General features: G+C 42.6%; 1 protein-coding gene across 2 annotated transcripts in view; it reads right to left on the minus strand.

Moving 5' to 3' along the window:
* Positions 1 to 22,353, minus strand: part of PRKCE (protein kinase C epsilon) — a 391,410-nt gene that overhangs the window by 220,784 nt on the left and 148,273 nt on the right. For both annotated transcript variants that reach the window (XM_048482750.1, XM_048482757.1), the window contains exon 2: positions 9,661 to 9,724. In XM_048482750.1, the coding sequence (XP_048338707.1) occupies positions 9,661 to 9,724 (64 nt within the window). The remainder of the gene's footprint in view (positions 1 to 9,660; positions 9,725 to 22,353) is intronic.

The following is a 22,353-nucleotide window of genomic DNA, read 5'->3' on the forward strand; positions in this document are numbered from 1 at the left end:
GCGGCTCTCCAGATGTTCAGGAACTACAATTCCCATCAGCCCCTACCAGCATGGCCAATTGGCCATGCTGACAGAGGCTGATGGGAATTGTAGTTCCTGAACATCTGGAGAGCCGCAGGTTCCCTACCCCTGGTATAGCCTGATCTCATCAGATCTCAGACGCTAAGCAGAGTCAGTACTTGAAAGGGAGACCACCAAGGAGGGCCCCTCAGAGGAAGGCAATAGCAAAGCACATCTGTTTCTCTCTTTCCTTGAGAGCCGCTAGCTGGGGTCACCATAAATTGGCTGTGACTCAATGACACACACACACACAAACACGCCTCAAATCTTACATATTTTATGCTTTCTCTTTCCCATATGCGCTAGGAGAGACATGCATGGGATTGGATCTAATGGTACCTTTCTGATAAGTAAGAAAATCCTAGTTAGAACAAGACTCCTTCTATCATTAGAGGAATGATTCCTCCAGAGCAATATCTTATGCAAGAGAAGGGAATTACTGGATCCAACCCATGGTATTTAAAATTTTATACACCAGCATCTGCGCTTCATACTGTGCCTATAAAATTAATGGAAGCTGTTGCAGACTCTGAATCACTAGTCACATATGAAAAAATTTTCAATAGATGGCATGTGTGTGTATAAAAAGCTGTCAAGTTACAGCTGACTTACAACACCCCAGTAGGGTTTTCAAGGGAAAAGAGTAATAGAGGTGGTTTCAATAGATGGGACAGATGTAAGTATTCTACAAAGGATTCTCAACAGCTGGATTCAGCAGTTGGGGAGCATATTTAGTTCTCACTGCAATAATATCCTGTTTTCTGTTTTTATATAAAAGAATGGCGGTCATAGCTTCCTACAGAAAAAAAATGACATGCTGCACTTATTAATTGAAAAGATTTATATCTCAGCCTTAAATCAAAATGATCCTCAGGGTGGCTTACAAAGAACATATTAAATAGGATACCAAACTGCAAAAGGTTGTTTGATCTTCTGGCTGAGGAAGGGGCAGAGAGTTCTTTCCATTCTTATACATCATCCCTTAGGGGTTACTTTGCAAACCCCTGCCTCTGACACTTGGGCCTTGAAGGGCTGTGGAGAGGGTGAGGAAGTGGGGGCACTGATTTGTCCAGCCCAATCATTTTTTGAGTGGAAGGCAGACTTATAGGTTTGTCACAGATTCCCTTTATAGAATTACAGCTTGTTTTTAGAATAGAAAAATGCCTGGTTAAAAATAACAGTCTGGTGCCCAGCAAAATTAGAGTGGTACATTCATGTGACAAACCAGCTCACCCAAACATATCTCTGATTCAGGCTGGATTCTTTAAGACTGCCCTCTGGTTAAAGGATTAAAAGAGGTCCCCCTACCAACACCATGCTTTAGCTTCTCTAACTGTGAGTTTGATAGGGTAGCATAAAGGGGAAGACAAAGGGAAATTTGTAGGATATTCCTACTGAGGTAAGAAAGTATTCATTATGAGTAAATGCTCTGAACTTTGAAATAATAGTCTTTATCCAGTTTACATGTTTCTGATGCTAACAATTTTTAGACACTAACAGACAGACACACTTAGGCCTGGCAACAGAGGCCTTTGTTGGCAATGTGGAAATCATAGTTCTCTCTGAATCCTCACTTGGGAAAACTGCAGCCCTGTCGAGCAAGGAAGGCTGACAACCACCCTTGGCCCCTGTAATACAAATATTTTCACTTCACACTTCAGACATTTCGCCTGAGTTTTGTACAGAGCAGGTTCACTGAAAAGTAAATTGTTTGTAATGAGTAGATGTAGTGAGTGGATGTTACCATGTCTACAGTGATGTTTCTGACAGCACAACCCTAAGCCAAGTTATAGCCTTCTAACCGCACTGATTTCAATGTACTTAGTATATCAGAGGATGATTAAAACAGCAACGCAGTAAAGTGGAGGGTAGCAGAGATATCACAATAGTATTAGCTTTTTGCCTGATCACGTACCAGTCCTTTCCCCCACATCTTGCCTCCCAGAGCCCTTCGGGGACGGGGCGGTATAGAAGCCTAAAGAGTGTGTGTGTGTGTGTGTGTGTGTGTGTGTGTGTGTGTGTGTGTGTGAATAAATAAATAAATAAATAAATATGGATACATAATGGTACAAATTTTGTTCAGCAACCAGATGTTAGGTGTATGAGCTCACAAGGTAATAACTAGGCAACCTTTCCTTGAAACCCACGTAATGTAACAAACAATGAAGTTATGCTATCTACAGCATGGAAGAACAGAAAGGAAGCTCTCTGAACAAAGAGAACACACATACAGAAAAGTATGAAGCCTATTACAATGACTTTCTGTCAATATGAATGCTTACCAGGGTTCTCCCCTAATAACTAGCATTAGAAGTCATTTTAATGACATAATGCAGAAATCCTACACACTAGCCAATGGGAAGAAATGTTTCAAACATGAACTGAAATCAAATGGTTGTTGTGAAGGCATAAATTCATGAATATAGAAACTGAACGTTTTAATGTGCTGCTCCTGGTGACATACACACACGTACATCCCACCTACACTTTTCAGCTGTGATATTTTATTGAAACTTAATCTTCTCACTCTTTTGCTGAAATGTAAAGCTGTGTTTTCCGTTAAAAGGAAAGCAACTAGACAAATTTATCACCTCTCCTGACAGAGCTTAATGCAAAGAAATGGTGCTTGAGAAGGCGCTGCAAACGGAAATCTGAGGGAGGATATGAATCATTATCAAGCTTTTGGACAAATATGGAAGTGAGGGAAATGGTAGTGGATCCAAGACAAAGGGATTACTTGCATGCTGGTGGAAGCGGACCAGCAGATGCTAAATGGATTTCAAAAGGCATCAAACAAAATGGAAAAGCATTAACAAGAAACTAATACATTATTAGAATAACAGTTCTAAAATCCAGAGGCACACCCCATCCCTAAAGAGAGATATGAGAAAGAACTGCCTGTTGGCTCCTAGCCAGTTTTTGACAAATCAGGATTGATTAGGGAGACAAACTGGTAACTAGGGCTTAATTTGAACACAGGCATGTTCAGGACTGCAGCTGACCACACCTGCATCTCATGTATAGAGAATATGGAAACAGAAGCAGCTGAAGACTGAAGTGCATTGCCAACAAAAGTCAGCGAATCTGGAGGCTTCAGACAATTACAGGGCTGATAACTTCCTAAATCCTAATGGCTAGAAGCCTCAAACTTGAACCTGGACCCTCATGATGTGAAGGCTGCCACTAGCTTGGTAAAATAGAGTTACTAACCATACAACCAGACCTACCTCCATACTCAGGATAAGTGTAGAAGAGATCCAAACAAGAGATTGGCAATTTTTAGTCAAATATCAACCTTGTTCTCACAGTCTAGCACTCTGAACTGATCAACTTCAGTCATAACTTTTTTGGTTTAGGCAGATGGTGAATATGTTTATCTTCGACTGGTATTCAGCTAGCCTCCCTGGAACTCCACTCTACAGCTGCTAGTCGGGGGGTGGGGGTGGGCAGTGGTGGGATTGAAATAATTTAACAACCGGTTTCGGTGGTTGGATTCAAATAATTTAACAACCGGTTGTTTATAAGCACCATTTTAACAACCGGTTCTGCCGAAGTGGTGTGAACCTGCTGAATCCCACCACTGGGGGTGGGGAGTAGGGGGTGAGGCTTTTTAATTCTATTTTTATTGTTGTTTTAATTGTATTTAATTTATGATGTTTTATTGTGGTTTTTTATTGTTTTAACCTGTTAAGCCACCTATAGACACTGGTATAAGGAGTTGTATAAATATTTATAAATAAACAATAAAAAAAATGACAAATGCAGTTCTAAATAGCTCCTAGTTGTTCAAGTAGCCTAGACGAGGATGGTCTCTGATGAGTGACAGCTCACTGGGTTTTAAGGAAGACAATCTCTTCAGCTCTGCTTCTTAAGGTCTTTTAGCCAGAGATAATGGGGACCTTGCACAGACAAATAATGAAGGCTATCACAGCATTACAGCTAATTTGTCAAAAGTTTAAATGCAGACGAAGTGAGAGAAGCCAGCCAATTCTGTAGGCAGTTGTATTGGCACCCAGGACCCATAAGAAGAGCCTACAGGATCAGACTAGTGGTTTATCTAGTCCAGTATTCTGTTTCATACTGACCAACCAGCTGCATGGGACAATTATGTTTTGAACTCATCCTTCTCCCAAAGGAGCTTAGGGTGTATCAAAGGACCACTGTGCCTTGAACAACACAATTCCATAGCCATTGCCCCTTTTTTGCTCTTGTACTGAACATTCAGCCTGACAGAGTTCTGGAGAGATTGAAAGCTTGCGCCCTATTTGCAGATACACCTGGTGTGGTGGTCTTTTGGTTGGTCCTCATTATAAGTATTGCTGTCTGTTGTCTCAAAGTTAACAAGTTTGGAAACTGTGCATTGTCAGAATGAGGAAACTTTTTTTCACATGTTCAGATTCATATTTAAAGTTTCATGCACATGAGGGTAGATTAAAGGAACTGCCACAAAAGGATACGGGAACCACTCATAAGATGATGAGAAGAAAAACACTTGTTTGGTACTCCCCTTTGCAAAAATAATGCTTGTGGAAAAGAGAAGGTCACTCACTGTGGAAAATCAATGTGGTCCTGGACAACTTCCAAAATAAAAAGGAGTTAAAGAAGCAGGAATGTTGTACGGCTAAGATGGTTGTCATCAATCAAAGAACAGAGAATAGAAGTCATTTCTCATCTGAATTGCTGACTCAGTGGCAATCAGAGCTGGAGATTATAAAGTAGGCCAATCTGGCTCAAGTCAATCTCAGCAGGGTGCATGCACATACATAAACACACGAGCACGCACAAACACAAATCCTCTGCTTCTACAGTGAGATGTTGAAATGAAATATGACATAAGTGAATGCCAGAACTGAGATGCGGCGAGAGGAAGAAAGAGAATCATGTTGCCAGAACAGATAATGGAACAGCTGGAACAGTTTCTATACTCCTGTTTTTTTCTCGTTCTTTCATACCCTTTTAAAAGAGTTACCAATGTAACAGAGACAATATAAATACTTTGCTATGGAAATTCAGAGTTTCTTCCATAGCTGTATTCATTTTTAAAATTTGCCATTTAGATCCACAAGGCCAGGCCAAGATGTCAAAAGAGACCTATACAGTACAAAGATAATCTCACACTATCAATTGTTCATATAGAACCATAATCAAGGGATTTAAGAAACCCTTCAAACCTAAGCACTGTCATTCTTTTTTTAAAGCAATATATATATAAAAGATGTTGATAGGGACTTTCCCCAAAGATATAGATTTAATTATGTCAAGCAAGCCTTTATTGGCATAGACAACAGTACAACAATAGTAAAAAAACTGATTTAAAAAATATATACAGTACAGGAAATAAATGTTAAGTGGAGGGTAAATGTTAAGTGGAGGGAAATCTACTGGCATTTAGTAATTTCCAGGAGAAAGTCTGCCACTATCATACAGAGAGAAGGATCAGGATTGTCCAGCAAGTAGTGTAACCTAAATAAATCGGGGAGATCAGGTAAATGTAAAGGAGTAAGATTCACATACTTGGATCTGATTTCCTTGAGTCTGAAACAGTGTAGAAATTGGTGGGCCAGAGATTCAACTAAGCCATCATTACACGGGCACAATCTTTTAGCCTTTTCTTGCTTGTTAAATCTGCCGTGTAACAAGGCAGAAGGCATAACATTAAACCTGGCGAGCATTATGGCTCTCCTTTGAGCAGGGTTTATTAAACAATACAGGTAGTGTGCCAAGTGGCCCCATTCAAATGGGAGAGAAAAATACAGGGGGGAGCACATTTTCTTGGCTGCGGTGATTAGGGTAGAGAACTCTCTATCCAATAGTTGACCTTTTAATTTTCTATAGGCTTCTGAATAGGACAAAGGGCAAAGTGAATCCACTGACAGTCCAATAGAAGCCATTTTTTCTTCGATTATGGAAAACCAGGGGATTTAATTAGCAGATCCCGCAACCCATGTTCACCAGCCCATCTCTAAAAGTCATTCTACCCAAGGCTAGAAATATTATTAAAGCTAATGAAGAAGAGGTTTTTTTTAAAAAAAAACAACCTGTTTTTCACTACTAAAAGGCATTTCGAAGTGGTTTACAATTGCCTTCCCTTCCCAACTCCCACAACAGACACCTTGTGAGGCAGGTGAGGATGAGAGAGTTCTGAGAGAACTGTGACTGACTCAAAGTCACCAAGCAGGCTTCATATGGAGGAATGGGGAATTAAGCCCAGTTCTTCAGATTGGAGTCCACCAATCATAACCACTAAATCACACAGACTCACTGAGAATGGCACTACTGGCTAATGAGAATGGAATAGCTAAGATACACGTTTCTCTTTAATGTATACTGTAAAGGTTGAATAGAAAGAATCATATTAAAAGATCTGACCAAACAGTGTATAACTACAAACAGTGTATAACTACAGTGTATAAGTACAACAGAAGCAGTTCTTCTTGTGACAGTTTGAAATTATGAACTCATCATTTTACCAAAATAAATTAACACTTCCAGAGATAGATTCAAATTCAGCCACTGGATTACTTTCAAATTAAGAGACAGATATACACTAGCATTCTTTGTATCTTCTTTGATTTTTGGCCCTACAGTATAAACTCTCACCTTGCTACTCCACATGTACATTAGTCCTACATTCATGCTCACAAAAATACCAACCTTAATTATATACTAAAGGAGTTTGAACTCGCTGAGACTAAGAGTTGGGATCACTGTGGACAGCTCAACAAAAATGTTAAGTCAGTATGCTGCATCAGTGAAAAAGGAAAAAAACAATGCTGGGGTTTATTAGGAAAGGGACTGAAAATAAATTAGCCAATATTATATGCTCCCCGTGTATATCTATGCCCCTATATAGATCTATAATGTGACCTCATTTGGAATAGTGTGTGCAGTTCTGGTCACAGAATTTCAGGAAATTACAGAGATTGAAAAGGTACAGAAGAGGGCAATCAAGATGATTAAAGGTTTACAGCACCTTCCTTAAAAGGAAAGGCTGAAGAGTCATATTTTTCAGTTTTAAAAAGATACAACCAAGGGAAATTATATGTGAGGCAGCCACAGAGAATTTTTTCACCCTCTCCCAAAATACTAGGACTTGGGCAATAGATTCAGGATGAATAAAGGAAATACCTCTTTGCTCAACAAGTGATTACAATGCGATACAATGTACTGATGGTCACAGTCACAGATGGCATTAAAAGGGGATTGGACGGCTTCACAGATCATACGTCTATAAGTGTCTACTGGCCATGGTGACTAATGGGAATTTACACATTCTAAGGCAGTAAGTTCCAGAAAGCCATTTCAGATGAAGACATTGGTTTCTAGGACCTGTTGTTGGCCTTGCAGAGAAACAGGTTGGCTACTGTGCGAGACATAAGAACATAAGAAAGAGCCTGCTGGATCAGACCAGAGTCCATTTAGTACAGCACTCTGCTACTTGCAGTGGCCCACCAGATACCTTTGGGAGCTCACATGCAGGATGTGAAAGCAATGGCCTTCTGCGGCTGCTGCTCCCAAGCACCTGGTCTGCTAAGGCATTTGCAATCTCATATCAAGGAGGATCAAGATTGGTAGCCATGCCCCTTTTAAAGCTATCCAGGTTAGTGGCCATCACCACCTCCTGCGGCAGCATATTCCAAACACCAATCACGTGTTGCAAGAAGAAATGTTTCCTTTTATTAGTCCTAATTCTTCCCCCCAGCATTTCCAATGTATGCCCCCTGGATGCTGGATTAGATGAGCCACTAGTCTGATCCGGCAGTGTTCTCTGTTCCCATGTCATGTTCACACTCACCAGAGGTGTAGCTGGGCCAAACTGTGCCCGGTGCACATTCTAATTTTCCACCACCACCCCACGGCCTGATGGGAACTATATTTCCCAGGAGACCTTGTGAGCCTCCTGGGAACTGTAGTTAAGCAGCTGTAGTTAAGCAGCAAAAAGGCAGGAACTAAGCTCCCCCCCCCCCCCCAGAAAATAAAACATTCTTAGGCCGTTTCTGCACAGCCAATTACAGTGTTGTGCTGTCGGTGTTATTGGCAACGCTGCAGCAACGGAGCATTCGTATGGCCGGCCGTGCTGAAGCATGGCACTTTGCATGGCTGCGCTTCGCAAACAGCATTATTTTTTCCCAGGGTAGACATCATAAGCTTTTTGCGTCAGGATTGGCCAGTGTGGGCTGCCATTGTGGGGGTGGGCTCTGCGGCACCGATTCCTGGTGGGCGTGTTGAACGATGCCGACTGTGGAGCGCCGTTGTTGAAAAGACTCGCTAGTTTAGCAATTTTCGAATACACCGCTGTGGGGCCACTGGAGCATTGCTGCATTGCTGCAGCATCATTTCTGAAGTGGCAGCTGTGTGAAGTCTCCGCCCATAACGCTGTTTTTACCATCATTTTACCAGCTTTTTTTTTGCCCGTGCGGAAACAGCCTTATAGTCCACTCCTGAGGGGGAGAAGGAATGCTTAGGAGGTGACGTGACCATGGCAAAAATGCCACTTATACCAGTGTATGGGCATTTACACCGGTATAAAGGATCTTATGTTGGTGTTGGTGAGTGATGCGGTAGCACAACACCTGGACACCAACACAGCCACAGCGATCCTCTGGCATAGGAACCTGTGCTGGAGCTGAAGGGGGCGTTTCTGGAGGCAGGGACAGCTTGAGTTAGCTTCCTGAGCCTTTTTGACCTGTGAACACCCCCATTTGCCAGCAAGGACGTAAGCCAGCAAAATCAATGGCCCAGCACATTTTGCTGCACAGGCCACTTTCATGGTGAAGGGGCAGTGTTGCTGTTGTCTTGCTGGCCACAGCACAGCCATTGGCGCAGCCTCCTAAGAGGTTTGCTGAGCTGCGGCCAGCAAAACAACAGCAACACTGCCCCTTCACCCGACTGCAGCACAACTACCCCCTCCCTCAGGATTACACTGCCAGCTTCTTAGCACACACCTGCAGTTTTTAGTCCTTATGAAGAGTACACAGAAGACACACAGTACAGTACCTGGCCCTGTTTCTGTTCAGGCAAAAAGCAGACCTGTTTTCAAGAAAGTGGGTAATTGATATATGGTTAGATCTATCAGTTGTTAGCTAATCAGTCATTACATTTATGTTTTCCAACATGAAGGCTGTGATTTTCAAGTCTTCTGGCTACAGAACACAGTAATAGCTTCATTATCACCATTCAATAAACCTGTACACCTTTAGAAGTGGTTTCCCTTAATCAGTAGCTCCAACAGTCATTGCCTGCTATAGAGTATTTATTTGTTATCCTAACAATTTAAAAGTATAACAGCTAACACAAAAGTCCATTCAGTGCTGCACCAACCAAGCCATACGTGTCACTGTACCCCTTTTTATTTCAAAGTCATACAAAGTACAATGAATGTAACATATGAAGATGTATTGCAGTTAAATATTCAGCTGGCCTACGCAGTAAAGTCCAACTGTTAGCCTACAGTGATAGTACAGTATCCAATTATCTGTGTATCAGTCCAGGTGTACAGTTCTTGAGCAACAAAACAGTGGTACATCATCAACCCATTCAATGAGTTAAAACAATGTGAAATAGTTTACGACTGAATACAGTAAAATTGTGCTACCTTACCTTCACCTGATGAGCCTGAAAGATCTATGATGACATACACTCTTCCTTCTGGCTCCAAATCAATCTGCAGTAGAACAAAGCAAAAATATTTATCACTATTATGCAGGATTTCTATTCTGCTCTTTTTGTAGATATTTGTTTGTTTATCGCTAAATCCCATACTGTGCAAACCTAAAACAGTCTTCTAAATCCACTGCCTTCAATTCAAGGGTACAGCTCTGCTTAGGAATGGCATCTGAAACATAACTGTTTTTTTCTCACCAGGGTGTGCAAATCCTTGCAAAAATGTAATGTTCTAGAGCTACAGCCATGGCCATTCTGCCTTCATATCGCAGCCCAAGATCTACTAACTGTTCTTTGGTGCATGAACATCTCACCTATCCTGTTCTCTTAGAAAAATCTTTCCCACCCTAGTATACAAATAATAGTTTCCCAAAAGGATCACAGTCGGGGGGAGATGAACCTCTGAGTGCAAGTCAGTGTTAAAGCTGTATAACAACCACTCAGTCTATGTTATTTCAAAGAATGTAGAAATCTATAACAGACTGAAATCTGATCAAACAGCCAAATGCCAACTGAGCTGTACTACTAAGAACATCTTAAAATAAGTCTGCTTTTTTCCTTCTCAATAAATTCTTCCCTCTGCTTTATCCTACTCCCTTAAGGAACTTAATAAAATTCTAATGTTTTATGATTGAACTTCGAAAAGCCTCTAGTGTGATCATCTCTGAGATCAAACACAGTGGAGAGAAAGCGCGCGCGGGGGGGGGGGGGATCACCTCAGTTCTTTAAGTTGGTTCATTTACTTTAATGAGGTATGGGATGGGACAATGAATAACTCCTTCCTGAAAATTATACATAGTAAAGTTGATCAGTGGGAAGAAGCAAATATCAGAAGAATTAGGGAATTTTCCTTCCTTTGGGTATAGGGAAGGTTGGCAATATCCCTGTATCATGACACACACACACACACACACACACACACTTCTTATTCTGAGATTAACAGTTTGCCAGTTTACCTGCCAGCAGGTGCCAAATCTAACGAGTGTCATCACCACCACTTTTAACTAACTTCTCTAGTTTCAAGAGGGGCTTAAATAATTCAAGGCAAGACACATTTAGTTGTTCATAACTACAGTGAAAACTCATGACAGCTTTTAAGTAATGTTGTTTTGTACTATCTTTAAACTAGACCCAAGACTATTCCTCATCAGTCAGTGTTCTATCAAAAGAGGGAAAGGCTTGTTTATTGCTGGGCATGAAGATTTCAGTTGTGTTCATAATGCTATCCATGGTTATAACATTATCCATTAGGAAAAGGTGATGCTAGACTAGACAAAGAAGAAGAAAAGTTTGATTTATATCACACTTTTCTCTCCTCTAAGAAGAGGCTTAGAAACTCCTTTCCCTTCCTCCCTCACAACAAACACACTGTGAGGTAGGTGGGGCTGGGAGAACTCAGAAGAACTGTGGCAAGCCCAAGGTCACCCAGCTGGCGTGTGTTGGAGTGCACAGGCTAATCTGAGTTCCCCAGATAAGCCTCCACAGCTCAAGCGGCAGAGCGGGGAATCAAACTTGGTTCCTCCAGATTAGGCTATACCTGCTCTTAAGCACTACGACACTGCTGCTCCTACAGAAGTTATTAAACTTACTGCCTTTGGAGAACTCTTTAAATATCCATTTGTTTTGTCAGAGCATGCTTAGGCATTTGCTTAGGAACACCTGTGTGCTTCAGAGGCCTTCTAAGAAACACTCTTAGTTTACACAGGGAACTGGCCAAAGCCTACAGGTTTAAGCAGTGAACATCAAAAAAGACATGCTGGATCAAACGAAGGTCTCTCTAACCTAGAATCCCATGTTCCACCAGTTGCTTCCAGAAGTCCACAAGCAGTACTGTTCCCAATTATGGTCTTTTAATTGACAGCCCCTCCCCAAACAAATTTGCAAGAAACCTTTTAGCATATTCTTAATTTGGTATTTATTTAAAGCATTTAAGACAGTTTTATGGAACAGTTTTACAAATTTCAAATAAAAGCCCAAAATGATGCCAAGAAAACTGAAAACAAAAGAGGAAGAAGACTAGCAAGCCAACTGTTTCCCCAGAATAGCATATGAACTAACTATCGGGGTTACATGGCCACACTTTCACTAAGGGCTCATCCATCAGCCAACCCACAAGCTGTCCCCTGAAGTTACTTCTTCTGATCCAGGGGTCTGCAACCTGTGGCTCCAGAGCTGCATGCAGCTCTTTCAGCCTTATACTGCGGCTCCATGTGGCCTGGAGGTCGGAGGATAGCATGGGTGTGTCCCTCCAGCCCTCCAGAGCAGCACTGGAAGGAAAGGTGAGTTGAGGGGCTGAACCAGAGGTGGCTCCGTGCGTGAGGGTGCCTCTTTTGGTCCCCTCCACTCACCTCTCCTTCCAGCGCTGCTTGAGGGCTGGGAGGATGAGCATTCCACGCTACCCTCCAACCCCAGGAGATCGGAGGGTAGCATGGGCATGTCCCTCCAGAGCAGCCGCCATCCCCCCTCTGCCCCACAGAGCAGGTGACTGCCTGCTCCATTGGGCAGATGGGGTTTCTCTGCCTGGCGCCGCCGCCTCCTGCAGCGCGAAAGGCGGCGGCACCAGGCACGCCACGGCCAATGTAACGGACTTGCCCCACCTTGAAGGGTTGGTGTGAAACAGTCCTGCTTATAGAGGCCTGGGTGACACTTAAAGTAATGCAGCAGGCCCAATTTACATAGAAGCAATGTGATTGGTCACTGGGAGGCACAGTTGCCTATGGCCAATGTTAGGGGGCGATATAATGCTGACAAGATAGGGACAGTAGGACCGGATCCTGCTCAGATCTTGAGAAGGAGACATTGCAGAACAAAGTCTTGGCACATGTGCTGAAGTAACAGCTTGGAGTTCTGCTCTCAGTACAGATCAGGGTTCCTGAATAGGATTCAGTTTGAGAACAAAGCTTGTGTTCAATTTGGAGAGCAGATTCTGAAGAGTGGGAGTTCTCTCAAGTTCTGACTCTTGTGAAGAGGGATTCTGATCCAGCTCTAGATAGCTGGATAACAGAATTCCTAGTAACCCTCTTTCAAGTGGGAGGGAAGCTTGAAGGAGGCCAAGGAAGGCCCTTCTGGCTTTCGGTGCAGAGCGAAGCCAGCCGGCCAGAGGCTTGTCAGTGGACACTGACCGGACTCTAGGAGTCTGTCCAGCTCCCTGTACCAATACTCTCTGTGTCTGGAGAGGGCCCCAAACCTCTAGGCAGAGAGGGTTTGGTGTGTGTGAGTGAGTGAGGCTGTGTGAGGCCTGAAACTCACAGGGCCAGGACTGAGGGTGTGTGAAACAGTGGGTAGTGGAAGAGTAAGGTCAAGGGTGTGTCTGTGGGGAAGAGTAACTCATATTAAAGCCAACTTAGCGACGGAAGGACACCTTCATGTCCGAGTGTGTGTGTTAAGCCCTGGAGGAACCACCAAATATCAAAAAAGCTTCCATGCCTCGGTTATTTCTGGGCCAGTTAAACAAGAATCTTTTGTTTCAAAATAAACTTTTATTTATTTTGTTCAAATTCCCTCGTGCCAGTATGTGTCTGTGAGTGTGTAATTGATAACATGGGTGACTGACTAGAAACCCCAGCCATCGCGAGTTCCCTCCAAAATTATTAATTAAGAGACCCTGTAGGAACTTCCCCTCAAGCAAGAATGACTGAAGGGTGGGAATCCTTGAAAGTACTGGTGGCTAGAACCAGTGTGGGGGTTTCTAGATCTCCTTAAGTAATTGGTGGCAGCGAAAGTTAAATAAAGGAGGGTTCCTGAAAACAACAACCAGGAATCCCTTTTTCTCTGGCCAATCCGATATACTTGGTTGCCAGTGGTGTGGTGTACACGCCACAGCCACCATCCCCCCTCTGCCCCACGGAGCAGGTGCCTGCCTGCTCCGTCAGGCAGAGGGGTTTCCCTGCCCGGCGCCACTGCCTCCCACAGTACAAGAGGTCACGGCACTGGGCAGGCTGCAGACGCCATCTGCCCTGTGCCCCACAGCGCAGGTGACTGCCTGCTCCGTTGGGTAGAGGGGGTTTCCCTGCTCGGTGCCTCCGCCTCCCAGCGCTGGAAGGAAAGGTGAGTGGAGGGGCCGAACCAGAGGCGGCTCCGTAGATCTTCGGGGCTGTGGAAAGTGGGTCCAAATGGCTCTTTGGGTGGTAAAGGTTGCTGACCACTGTTCTAATCAAAGCTCTCATCAGAAACAAACCAGGTAAGTCCTCAGGCTAAACAAAATGGAAGTAGACTAGCTAGCAATGGCTTGAGTAGTGAATCACTGGAAGGGTTCCCATTCCTATCACTGAGCATGAGTGAAGTGGGAAGGAGATGTAATTCCCAGTGAGTGCCCCCTTCATCTACCACCCGTGCATGATAGGCTATCTTGACCTTGTAGGTTTGGCTACCTTCAGGATCAAAGAAGACATGACTGATCTCCATTTACAACCTCTTTACTTCTAGTGAGGAAGTTAACATTATGCCCATCCTCTACACACCATACCCTTTGGTGGGGAGGCAGCAAGCAGGTGAAATGTGCTCTCCATGTGACTCAGGTGAGTGGTGCCTGGGGTTCGAGCCCCCTCATGCCTCCCCTAGGTACGCCATTGGTGATACTTATATGTTAAACGACACTCAAAGCAAGTGACAATTTCTCAATTTTTAATTTCTGTGAAGTTAATTTTTAAGCTAGTGCTAGTATATGGGAAAGAAAGCAGGTAAGCAGCAAAAGCTTATACAGCCAATACCATGCACTTTAATTGGAATTCAAGCTCATTAACTTTAGTAAAACTAAGTAAGTGTGCATAGTAAGTCCCCATTAAATCCTGGGATTTACTTCTGAGTGAGCATGTAGAGGATCATCCTGTAAGTTGATTAACCTAATAATTATTATCACATCCTTACACCTATCATCTGTACATATACAATACAAACTGAAAAAATGTTTGTGTGTGTGTGGGGGGGGGGGGAGAGAGATAAGGGAAAGCAATGCTCAAGTCATTCTTCAACCCCCAGTTCATATGTAATATCTATGACAGAAAAATACAAGATTCTGGAACCCCTAAGTTACATACATTCGAAAAGGATCATGTTCACCCATACCGGTGACTGATCCCTATCCTTAATTAAAGAACTAAGCACACAAGACACCAAGACTTAGAAGGTCTCAAAAACTGCACTTTGATCATTTGAGTTGACAAATACAGTTTTAATTATTTATGATAATGTCTCAGTAAAGTGAGAACTCACCATATCCTGCCAAGATTACATCATTGCTGGGAAGCGGAAAAAGACTGACCTTTTGGGAAATGTACTAGCCTAATTCCATATAACATCTTTGAGGATAATCTTTGTTTTCTTAGTACAATAATAATTTGAGACTGAAGAAACTTGCATTTGGATCTCCCCCACTTGGCACAAGGAAGGGTACCTCTTGTCCTTATTTCACCATCCCGGTAAACTATTTGAAAGCTTCTACCAAGGTTACAAAAACATGGATGGGTATAGCCTTAGTCTCAGACAGTGCAATCCTAGGCAAAGCTATACCCTTCTGAGCCAATTAAAGTCAACAGGCTTAGAAGGGTAGAATTCAGATTTCAGCAGCACACCCTTTCTATTTCACAAGGAGCCCAAATGAATTTTGGTGTGTGGAGTCCTCTCCCCAACACTGCTTAACATCTACCTACGCCTTCTAGCCAGGCTAGTACAAAAGTTTCCAATAACTGGATCTGTTGAGGAAATATATATTTTGTAGTGAAATGTTTAACGTAAGTCCATCATGCACTTCCAAGCCTCATTAGGATGGTGAACAAGGTACCTGGATCCCTGCCCCAGAGACTCAAGGAGCCACTCATTTCTGGCACAAGTACATCTCTAGTACAAAGGAATGCTGGAGAACTAAATCCTTGGGATAATTAACATCCAAATGAGCTAAGTTCTTTGTCAATAAAAAGCAAAACAAATATGAGCCTCACCGTCCATTCTGTGCTGAGAACTCTTACTGAGCAATTCAAAGAGAATGAAATTTTGAAATAAGAACATGAGGTTTTCATGTTATGCTTTGTCAAGGCTGGACGACACTGTCACATTGATGTGAGGTTTTCCATTTTGCAATGAAACAACACAGTGACATTTTGAGACTGCCTATTGAAATTCAATACTGCATCATCTTCCTTTAGCTATGTGACATGTCACTGATCACAAAAAACAGTCTGCTAGCTTTTTCATCTTTAAAGTATTTGCATAAATAATGTACAAGTCACTAATTGAAAAAGATGAAAACTCAGAATATACCAGAAACCATTACAATCAACCTACAAAGTGCTCTGCTTCTATTTGCCCATGCTTGAAAAAGCCAGTCTCAGAGCATTTTCATATGGAAGACTTAAAGAAGCTTTTGCTTCTATTGCTTTATAATGCAAATGGAAGACCTACAATGATCAGAATGCTCATTTACATTACAAATGACTCTTCCCCATATTAACATATAAACATAAATAGCAAAACAGAACTTCGGTGCTGATTTAAACCTGGTACACAACTAGAATGTGCTTTTCTGAAATAAGGACTTTGAATTACAGTACTGAGTTACTTGTGATGATGCCCCCCCCCCCAGCAATTCATACAAAAAACCCCCAACCACCCTGCAAAGCAACTTGAAAAACTAGACTATGAGATGACCCTGGTACTTGATGTAGAATTCCCTGTGCACTCAACAAATATGCCTAGAAGGACATTCCGATCATCATTTTCTTGCCATTCACAATCTGAATTTATGCAAAATTAAGCTTGCCTGAAGCCACTGGTTTAAATGGACGTGGATGAATCTAGCTTTGAGCATATCTGAGCTATCAGTCATTTTTGTTGCCATTGCTAGCAGAAAGCAAATGGAACTGGCCCAGTCCTTAGATGGATTCTCATGCTACAAAGTCTGGTGGAACGCTGCCGAGTGACATCAGGGTCCTGTCAGATTTATTACAATTTTGCATGGCCTATAAGACAGAGCTGTTCTGCCAGTTATGGCTGAGGACAGCAATGCTTCCATCTCACTGGTTACCCTTTCCTCTTCTCCATTTCCTCCTCCCTTTTTCCATCCCCAGCATAACTGTGTAGTATATGAGTGAAAAAAAAAACACTTTCTGTCATGGTGCATCCCAAATTCTTTGACAGATTGGTGCAACATAAGATATGAAAGGTTGAGAACCACTGGGCTAGACTGAAAGGCAGTGACAGATGGGCCCAAAGTCATTCAGTGAACTTCATGGCTGAGAGCAGATTTGAATTTATAAGACATAGTACAGAATTCTTACCTATACCAGGCTTTTAAGTGTCTACCAGCCTGCTCAGTTGTGATAGTAATGATCCCTTTTAGGTGACCAGAAAGGAATATGTCTATACACTCAGAAAGGTATTTGGTCACTTTTGGGTTGCTGCGTTGATTCAAGAAGTCATAAAGAAATCACTAAGACAGGTGTGCAAGGGCAACACATCTAATAAAAAATAACAAATTATCTGTTTTTGTGGACTTGATGGATTTATTCAGTGAGCCAGTTCTACAAATCCTGATGCACAAAAGAAACCTGAATGTAGAAGTAAAGGTAAAGGTGGTCTCCTGGTTAAGCACCTGGTCATTACTGACAGAAAAGATATTAGAGACACAGCATTTAAACAGAGAAAGCAAGTCAAAGGAAACAACTGGCAGGCAGACAAATTATTTGCACGTTAACTGAGAGCTAAGCACAGTGTCTCTAAAACACAAGCCTTATGAATTAAGGGCACCAGCCCATGCTACATAGCCCTCCACTACTGCAGCAGAACACTCATTGGATGACTATTGAAAATCATTACCAAAGCATCAACAAATGATCACAAAACAGCAAGCCTGAAGGGATGGGGTGGCAGCAGCATCTAAAAACAAGGAACAGAAATTGGTTTTATTCCAGTTACATAATATGAAGAGATCACTTAACTTATAAATACTGGATGGTTAATCAGACGGCAGATTTTGAATCAGGCCCATAAATAGTATGTAATCCACACCTATTTTATGAAAATTGTTGTATCTTCATGTTTGTGGAAGTAACTCTCTGACGCAAGATGACCAAATTGGGCTGCTGAAAAAATACTCAATTGCTCAACAAGGAGAACATTCTATACTCCAAAAACTGTCACTTCAGCTGAAACTCTCACATGCGGAAAGTCTGGCCTGTGAAGATGTAGAACAACTGAGGAAAAGCAGAACTGAGAGCAAAGAGGCTGATGGAGAGTTGTTCGGTCTCACAATGGATTAAGAAAAAAGAAATTGAAAGAAGGTCTAGCAGCAAGGTTAGTGGGAAAATGAATACACTTTACCAGGTCCCAGGGGTCTAGAGAAACTTTGCCTAGACTGGAATCCCAATATTATTACATGGTCTGTTTATGTCACTTCAGACATCAAATAGTACATTTCCCCCCATAACTCATGAAACTGTATTGTTGAGCTGGACGTGTACTGATAGGACACATTACTCATTTGCAACAGGTCCAGGAAGTTGTCACTTGGGTATAAATCTTGACAAGCACTCATCCTACCCCCAATTTCCTTCCAAGGTTAATAGGCCATATGAGTCTGTCTGAAGATTTATATGGTTTGAAGCCTTGCTTTGTATACCTCATCTTCAGAAGTGAGGTAGGGTGTGTGTGTGTGTGTGTGTGTGCGCGCGCGTGTGTGTGTGTGTGTGTGTGTGTGTGTGTGTGTGTGTGTGTGAGAGAGAGAGAGAGAGAGAGAGAGAGAGAACTTGTAGGTTGCCCATGGTCAGGCTGAAGAATAAAAGGAGTTGGGAGACATCATCACTCCAAGATGGAGGAGGGGCTTGGAAAAAGAAGAGGAGGAGGAGGAGGAGGAGAAAGAGTTTGGATTTATACCCCGCCTTTCTATCCTATAAAGAGTCTCAAAGCAGCTTGCAAATTCCTTCCCTTCTCCTCCCCACAACAGGCCCCTTGTGAGGCAGGTGGAGCTGAGATAGTTCTGAGAGAACTGTGACTGGCCCAAGGACACCCAGCAAGTTCCACGTGTAGGAGTGGGGAATCAAACCAGGTTCTACAGATCTGTATCCATTGCTCCTAACCACTACACCACCCGTTGCATGGATTACTGTGGCCAACTCAGGACCGGAGAGGTAAGGGGACAGTTGCTGCACCTGTCATAGATGGAAAAAGGCCATCTGGGCAGTCTTTGTGACCTGGTCCTCCAACGAAAGAGTGGACTCCAAGGTCACACTCAGGCTCCTTACCTGCAAGACCAGATGGAGGGCCTCACCGTCCAGAACTGGCAACTGGAATTTCCCCCGTCAATTCCCCCGGCTGAGCCACAGAATCTCCATCTTTGATAGATTTAATTTCAGTCTGCTCATTCTCAACCAATCAGCTACGGCTTCTAAACAGTTCTGGAGAGCCTCAGGGGCAGAGGCTGGTCGGCCCTCCATCATGAGAATGAGCTGGGTGTCATCCTCATATTGGTGGCATCCCAGCACAAAGCTCCACACCAGCTGGGCCAGGGGCCACATATAAATAATAAACAGCATCGGGGAGGGGATGGCCTCCTGCAGCACCCCACATGTAATGGATTGCCACCTGGAAACCTCTCCACTAACATTATTTGCAATACCTGGCTCATGAGATACAAGATTATCCAGCATAAAGCTGTCCCTCGGACTCCAGCATCGGTGAGGCGGACCTACAGGTCATGATCTACCATCTCGAACGCTGCAGTAAGGTCTAGTAATACCAGTAATACCGACCCGCCTTGCTCCAACTGAAGGCGTAGCTCATCCATAATGGTGACTAACATGTGGAACAGGGTATAGTTAGACATGTTCCCTAGTAATCGAACAGTTCAATCCAATGTGGAGTTACAGGCCACACCAAGAAGTTAGAACCCTATCCTCACCAGTTATGCTTGGCAATTTGTTTTTTTTTTTAAATGAAAAAGAGGTTTTCTTTGGTGGCTTTAAGTGATACTTATGTAGTTTTATGTATTTTTGCTATTTGATAATGTAGCTTTATTACCACATATTTTAGTTTTATATTGCAACTTAATTATGGCTTTTGTGTGTTTTTTAAAAACTACCTCAAATAAAATATAGTTTATTTAAGTTAAATAGAAAAGCTCTCCAGTTGCAGATAACATCCTAAGCTTACCACAGTCCAAATGTGTAACATTTTGAGGAAATATCTAAGGCAGCTGCAACGATTAGAGGGGAAAGTAGCCATATACTGAACATTTGGTAGCTTGTTTAAGATGGCTTTGCAATACCAGCTCAGCATCTACTAGTTTGTATAATAAAATCTACATTCACAACTGACATTGATTGGCATACTTCTCGGCAGTCTCAGAAGGGAGACTACAAATTAGCAGGACATGGTAACAATTATTTGAAAAAGCCTGAACTACTTTTAACTCCAAATGTGTGTATTGTTTCCTTTTGCAAGAAGGAATTGAAGTACTCTGGAATGGAATCACATAATTTCTGCCTTAATCTGTAAACACTGTGTGGAATTTAAACCTTTCAGAAGTGCCTGTTCCACAGAAATGCATTCCACAAATAAATTTCCATATAATGTTTCCATCCTACCAAGGGCCTTGATTATGAAAGAGATGATATCCCCTTGGTGCCTAGCAGCTCATAAAAATATGTCCTCTATTAACAGCAAAACATTTTCTGGGCCATATCCCCCCACCACCACCTTTCACTTGCTTCCCAGATTATTATTATTATTTTAAAGCTACATTTTGTGCCTCTTGAATGTGAAATACTATATAATCTCTCTCAACTTCCTTTTTCCACATCTGGCATAAGTTAAAACCCAGTCGTGGACCCTCCCATATACAAATATGTTTCTAATAAGAGCTGATTCTGGGCATGTCTATGGTACAGATTGAAACCAATTTTAAAAATGTTTAATAGTAGCCGCTCTGAATTCAGAAACAATGGAATTGCGGCCCTATGAAAGTGCTGCAGGTTTCAACAAAGGTCAACCAGCAGCTCGCTGCACGCGAGAATTCCTTGAGTTGAGTGGAAGCCATAATTCTTGTCTTGAGGACAAGTGAGAAAAACAGAATGTAAATAACAAATAAATAAACATTTCTACAGACCATGTTCAAACTGGTGGGCACCTCTATCCAAAGCTCAAGGGGGGCAGAGATGGTGATGCTGCACTCCCCTGCCATCTCCAGAAGGCTTTTAGATGGCACAAGGAGCAAAAGACACAACCCCCCCCCAAACTTCCCCAGCCCTCCGTGGGGCTAAATGGACTTCAGCTCAGGCTGTGGTGCTTGCAGCATAAAAGCCCAGGGTGGAAGCTGATTATAGTCGGCTCCAGCCCTGGAATGCCCCCGGCATGCCCCCACTGTGCTTATAGGGGCGGCACATTGTGCCCAGCACCACATCCAGGCATCTGGGAGGGCTGCAGTGTTCTTCCACTGGCATTTCTGCTCCTCTACCAGGAAAAGTGCCCCAGGGAGGACAAATCTGCAAGTCCTCGCCGTATCTGGACAGCAGTTTGCTCCACCCCACTTTGGATTGGGCTGTTAAAAGTTATACTGTAGGTGTATTCATTGTTGAAAGTAGTGATATGAAGCAAGTATCATCTCCCTTCCTTATTTGCTTAAGGAAGACTAATCATCTAGTTTTAACGTATTATAAATTCACCTCAAATTAACCTGCTTCTAAGATGGCCTCTGTGATCCAAGCCTAACACTCTAGTCTAGCCACTATACAACAATCTAAACACATGCACACAAACATTTCCATCTTAGAAGAGAAGATGAAATATCTAAGATTAGAATATTAATCTGCTTTAATCCAGAAGGGGAAAAGAATTCTCAAACCTCCAGAAATCCAACAGGACTTGCAGTATCGTTCTAAACAGAGTTACACCTTTCTAATCTGACTGATTTCAGTGTAGTTAAAAGAGTGCAATTGTGCTAAGGATGGCTCTGTCAGGCATAATGGGTTTTTTAAAAGTTGTATTGTACAGTTGTAGTAGAGAAGATATTAACAGGGAAAGGGAAGATGAAACAGTCGCAAAGAAACCCCAAGAAATGTTTTTGCGATGGAAGAGGAACTTCATCTAAAAATTACAGGAAAAGTCAGTTGCAAACCAGCCTCATAAAGGCATAATACACCAAATTACTTTGCCTTAATAAGCACTCACCACTGTAAAAAAACATTCTTGCTATTCATGAACACTTTTGTGAACCACTGCCTGTAAGGATAACATCACTTTGTAAGTGAAGGACTTTGAACACTGTAAAAATGCTGAAAGTAATTATCAATATTTAGCATTTATTATCAGGGCTGGCTCCAACATATCCTGAGATCTTGAAGCTGGTGAGTCTCAGAGCTCCTAGGAGTCTCCCTGCTGCCTACATCCATGCCAGGCCTTCCCTGCCACGTACCCTTTCCTCACAAGCCCTCTTCTCATGTATGACCCTAACCATCCATGGTGCATAGCACCCAAAAGGAAAAGCGCTGTAGTGGTGTATAGCAGTGACTCTCACAGCTGAATCCACGATATGGGTGACTGGTACTACTCACAGGTGAGTGAGGTAGGGGAAGGATGGATGCAGTGGCAAGGAAAGAGATTTCGAGACTGGAACAGGCCCTGTTTCTTAATAACAGCTGCACC

The sequence above is a fragment of the Sphaerodactylus townsendi genome, linkage group LG01 (genome assembly GCF_021028975.2).
Source record: "Sphaerodactylus townsendi isolate TG3544 linkage group LG01, MPM_Stown_v2.3, whole genome shotgun sequence".
Lineage (NCBI taxonomy): Eukaryota > Metazoa > Chordata > Lepidosauria > Squamata > Sphaerodactylidae > Sphaerodactylus > Sphaerodactylus townsendi.